Source organism: Oncorhynchus mykiss, chromosome 25, assembly GCF_013265735.2.
Source record: "Oncorhynchus mykiss isolate Arlee chromosome 25, USDA_OmykA_1.1, whole genome shotgun sequence".
In the NCBI taxonomy this organism is placed as follows: domain Eukaryota; kingdom Metazoa; phylum Chordata; class Actinopteri; order Salmoniformes; family Salmonidae; genus Oncorhynchus; species Oncorhynchus mykiss.
Window position 1 is genome coordinate 33,670,233 of NC_048589.1, and position 5,106 is coordinate 33,675,338.

Sequence of the window (5,106 nt, forward strand, 5' to 3'; positions counted from 1 at the left end):
TGGAGCCCACAAGTCTTTCCATTATTTTATGATTTTTGTTGTGTGCAAATTAACTCAAGTTCATGGACAATGTCAAATGTTATATAGCGAAGCACCTGAGTGAGTTGAGTACTTTCCCGAAACGGATGACACAAACAACTGGATTCGTTATCCCTTTCATGCCCTGCCTCCAGTCCACTTACCAATATCTGAACAGAGAGCCTCATCGAAATTGCAACAAGCAGTTCTGTGAAAATGTTATTTAATCAGAAGCCACTGCCAGATTTCTGGATTGGGCTGCGCTCTGAGTATCCTGCCTTGGCAAATCGCGCTGTTAGGACACTGATGCCCTTTGCAACCACGTACCTATGTGAGAGTGGATTCTCGGCCCTCACTAGCATGAAAACTAAATACAGGCACAGACTGTGTGTGAAAAATTATTTAAGACTGACACTCTCTCCAATACAACCCAACATTGCAGAGTTATGTGCATCCTTTCAAGCACACCCTTCTCATTAACCCGTGGTGAGATATTTACAAATTGTCGATGAACAAATAACGAAAATTCTTGATTATTTTTCCCACGAGCCGGGTTGTGACAAAAACTCACACTCATTCTTATGTTTAGTAAATGTATTGTATAGCGTGTGTGTGTGGCAGGCTTACAATTATGTCAAAAAAACAACATTTGAGAGTGCGCTGACTCTGGTACTAGATGGGATACGCAGCTGGAGGTTGAATGTTTGAAGGGGTACAGACTATAAAAAGTTTGGAAACCACTGCTCTAGAATATAATAAGTAGGAAAATATAGGTCAAAGCTATAATGAATCAGGAAGGATCAACGTGATTTGTTTTCATCAATGGAGTTTAGGTCTGTCTAAGAAGTGACATCGAATCAAATTGTCCGAAACTACTTCCAATTTCAGCTCCAATTCCTAGTTTGTGTATATTCAAATCAAATCACATTTTATTGGTAGCATTCACATATTTATCAGATGTTGTTGCCGGTGTAGCGAAATTCTTGTGTTTCTAGCTCCAACAGTGCAGTAATATCTAACAATACAAACCAATACACACAAATCTGTAAGTAAAAGAATGGAATTAAGAAATGTATAAATATTAAGACGAACAATGTCAAAGTCTGGAGTATAAAGATATATATGTATACATGTATATATGTATGTGCGTGTGTGTGTGTGTGTGTGTGTGTGTGTGATGGGATGCATAGACATTATAGACAGTATGTGGATAGAATAGTACATGTACAGCAATAGTTGAATAGGATGGACTTGACTTGAATAGAGTATGTACATATGAAATGGGTAAAACAGTATGTAAACATCATTCTGAGAGCCTTTGTGTATTTTATCTTGTTTTTAACTCAGACTTCCAGTGACTGATTGTTTTCGACACCACACAGAGAGAGCTCAGATCAGCAGGCGTAACGCTCATATACCCAGTCCCCAGGGACTCATCATCATATCTGCTTCCCTCTCTTCGTCTGCTCTACACAACACACTGTCTTAGGATTGTTCATGAATGCTGTGTCTATGACAAAGGTATTTTTAGGCCTGGTTTATGTTTTCTCCTACCGCTCTGCTCTCTCTGTCTTTTCTACAACAGCTGCCCCAGGAGACTAATTTGGATGCATTCCTATCGTTCATTTTCTCTTTCGCTATTTCTATCCCCAAATGAATGCAGTGGAATCCGAATCGTTTTGGAAAGCCTTGGTGTTTTCAACCCCACAACATGGTCATGATAAGGTTGATGAAACTTCCGGGTGCTTGGGTTACACAGACATGGATAAACCGATGCACTTTTGATTTAATTAGTCACATACACATACAGTGTTTGATTCCACTTACTCTGAGGCTTTTACAGTATATGACATCAGGGTAGGTGGTCTGTGGTGGCAGGTGAATCTGGAGGGTAGGTGGTATGGGGTGACAGGTGAATCTGGAGGGTAGGTGGTCTGTGGTGGCAGGTGAATCTGGAGGGTAGGTGGTCTGTGGTGGCAGGTGAATCTGGAGGGTAGGTGGTATGGGGTGACAGGTGAATCTGGAGGGTAGGTGGTATGGGGTGGCAGGTGAATCTGGAGGGTAGGTGGTTTGTGGTGACAGGTGAATCTGGAGGGTAGGTGGTATGGGGTGACAGGTGAATCTGGAGGGTAGGTGGTATGGGGTGGCAGGTGAATCTGGAGAGTAGGTGGTCTGTGGTGGCAGGTGAATCTGGAGGGTAGGTGGTCTGTGGTGGCAGGTGAATCTGGAGAGTAGGTGGCATGGGGTGACAGGTGAATCTGGAGGGTAGGTGGTCTGTGGTGGCAGGTGAATCTGGAGGGTAAGTGGTATGGGGTGATAGGTGAATCTGGAGGGTAGGTGGTCTGGGGTGGCAGGTGAATCTGGAGGGTAGGTGGTATGGGGAGACAGGTGAATCTGGAGGGTAGGTGGTATGGGGTGGCAGGTGAATCTGGAGGGTATATGGTCTGTGGTGGCAGGTGGCAGGTGAATCTGGAGGGTAGGTGGTATGGGGTGGCAGGTGAATCTGGAGGGTAGGTGGTTTGTGGTGACAGGTGAATCTGGAGGGTAGGTGGTATGGGGTGGCAGGTGAATCTGGAGTGTAGGTGGTCTGTGGTGACAGGTGAATCTGGAGGGTAGGTGGTATGGGGTGGCAGGTGAATCTGGAGGGTAGGTGGTTTGTGGTGACAGGTGAATCTGGAGGGTAGGTGGTATGGGGTGGCAGGTGAATCTGGAGGGTAGGTGGTATCGGGTGACAGGTGAATCTGGAGGGTAGGTGGTCTGTGGTGACAGGTGAATCTGGAGTGTAGGTGGTCTGTGGTGACAGGTGAATCTGGAGGGTAGGTGGTCTGCGGTGACAGGTGAATCTGGAGGGTAGGTGGTATGGGGTGACAGGTGAATCTGGAGGGTAGGTGGTCTGTGGTGGCAGGTGAATCTGGAGGGTAGGTGGTCTGTGGTGGCAGGTGAATCTGGAGGGTAGGTGGTATGGGGTGACAGGTGAATCTGGAGGGTAGGTGGTCTGTGGTGGCAGGTGAATCTGGAGGGTAGGTGGTCTGTGGTGACAGGTGAATCTGGAGTGTAGGTGGTCTGTGGTGACAGGTGAATCTGGAGGGTAGGTGGTATGGGGTGGCAGGTGAATCTGGAGGGTAGGTGGTTTGTGGTGGCAGGTTAATCTAGAGGGTGGATGGGATGTGGTGGCAGGTGAATCTGGAGGGTAGGTTGTCTGTGGTGGAAGGTAAATCTGGAGGGTAGGTGGTCTGTGGTGACAGGTGAATCTGGAGGGTAGGTGGTCTGTGGTGACAGGTGAATCTGGAGGGTAGGTGGTATGGGGTGGCAGGTGAATCTGGAGGGTAGGTGGTTTGTGGTGGCAGGTTAATCTAGAGGGTGGATGGGATGTGGTGACAGGTGAATCTGGAGGGTAGGTGGTATGGGGTGACAGGTGAATCTGGAGTGTAGGTGGTCTGTGGTGACAGGTGAATCTGGAGGGTAGGTGGTATGGGGTGACAGGTGAATCTGGAGTGTAGGTGGTCTGTGGTGACAGGTGAATCTGGAGGGTAGGTGGTATGGGGTGACAGGTGAATCTGGAGGGTAGGTGGTATGGGGTGACAGGTGAATCTGGAGTGTAGGTGGTCTGTGGTGACAGGTGAATCTGGAGGGTAGGTGGTATGGGGTGGCAGGTGAATCTGGAGGGTAGGTGGTTTGTGGTGGCAGGTTAATCTAGAGGGTGGATGGGATGTGGTGGCAGGTGAATCTGGAGGGTAGGTGGTCTGTGGTGGAAGGTAAATCTGGAGGGTAGGTGGTCTGTGATCGGTTAATCTAGAGGGTGGATGGTCTGTAGTGGCAGATGAATCTAGAGGGGAGGGAAGGAGAGAGGGAAAGAGAGAGAGAGAGAATCCATATCAATATATTGGCATTGAACAACTATTCCTGTTTATATGTAAATTGTATTTTCTGTTTACAGAAACATTTGAATTGTTAACTGACAAATGAGTTTCATATAATTTAAATTTATATTCCTTGTAGTTTCTTAGCAACAATTACATGTATTCTCTTCTCATCAACCACTCCAACATAGTGGCTATCACATCGTAGAACAGCCAGCAGACAGAGAGAGAGAGGGAGAGAGGGGGGGGGGGGGGGGTGGAGTGAGGTAGCTAGCTAGAGATCTTAATTATATCCTGGGCTGGTAAGAATTGTGTGAATTACTTTAAATGTACTGTAAGCCTATTGACAGAGGTACCTTCAGGGTACTGTTGAACTCTGGGAAACAGACAGATTTGATTATGACATCATTTGCATAGCGCCCCCAGTCTCTGAACACACACACACGCATGAACACACACACACACACATCTCTTATTAAATTTCATGAAGAAAATCTGTCAGGAGAGTGCCAGGGAGGCCAACATTACTGCATGGCACTGGACTATGAAACCATGAAAACCACATAGCTATTATTACATGGGTGGTGAGATCTGATGTTTGGTTAGGATAATACATTACAATAGCATCTTCAATGATTCATAATGGGCCTTGCAGTGTATATAGATGTTTGATTGTTTGTAATGACAGGCTGTGTTTGAGAAAAGGGTTGATACTGTAGCAGAGGATTTCACTTAAAAACAGTCAGCTAGCCTACGTAAGCCCTAGAAGTGACTCACTGATAAAGATCCTCAAAGACAAATATGAAGTAATTCCTCAAGTGATTCTACTATGATGAGTTCATTAACCTAAAGGCTGTGTATCACAGCTTACTCTAACTCCCTGTCTCTCACTCTCTGCTGGCCATCTGGCATACTCTACAGCGTTTATTAGTGTGTTCATGTCCGACACACTAAATCCCTAAGTCTGCCTCCCAAATAGCACCCTGTTGCCTAAATAGTGCACTACTACTGATTGACCAGAGGCCATGGTCAAAAGTAGTGCACTATACAGGGAATAAGGTGCCATTTGGTACACAGCCTCCTAGATGCATCCACACTGCGGTGCGTTTATATAGCTTAGTCCTTCATGAGAGATCAGGCTCCTTTTACTTCCCCCCTCCAAAAAACACCTTGACCCTCTGACTTGCGTCAGTAAATCGTTGTGTCTGCATCTGAAATAGCACCCTAT

General features: G+C 46.2%; 1 protein-coding gene across 1 annotated transcript; it reads right to left on the minus strand.

Annotated features, from left to right (window-relative positions):
- Positions 1–1,841: 1,841 nt before the first annotated feature.
- On the minus strand, positions 1,842–4,790 carry LOC118944264 (proline-rich extensin-like protein EPR1). Its single transcript, XM_036962728.1, has 2 exons — positions 4,770–4,790; positions 1,842–3,167 (listed from the first exon to the last, which is right to left on the minus strand). Exons 1-2 carry the CDS (start codon positions 4,788–4,790, stop codon positions 1,842–1,844), a joined length of 1,347 nt encoding a protein of 448 aa, XP_036818623.1.
- Between the last annotated feature and the right edge of the window lie 316 nt (positions 4,791–5,106).

What these genes read in the sequence shown, in the direction of transcription:
- LOC118944264 (XM_036962728.1), bottom strand. Translation starts at nt 4,790, where the DNA reads ATGCCAGATGGCCAGCAGAGA. An exon ending in TGCCAGATGGCCAGCAGAGA is followed by an intron (nt 3,168 to 4,769) that starts GTGAGAGACAGG and finishes TCCACCCTCTAG; the next exon opens with ATTAACCTGCCACCACAAAC.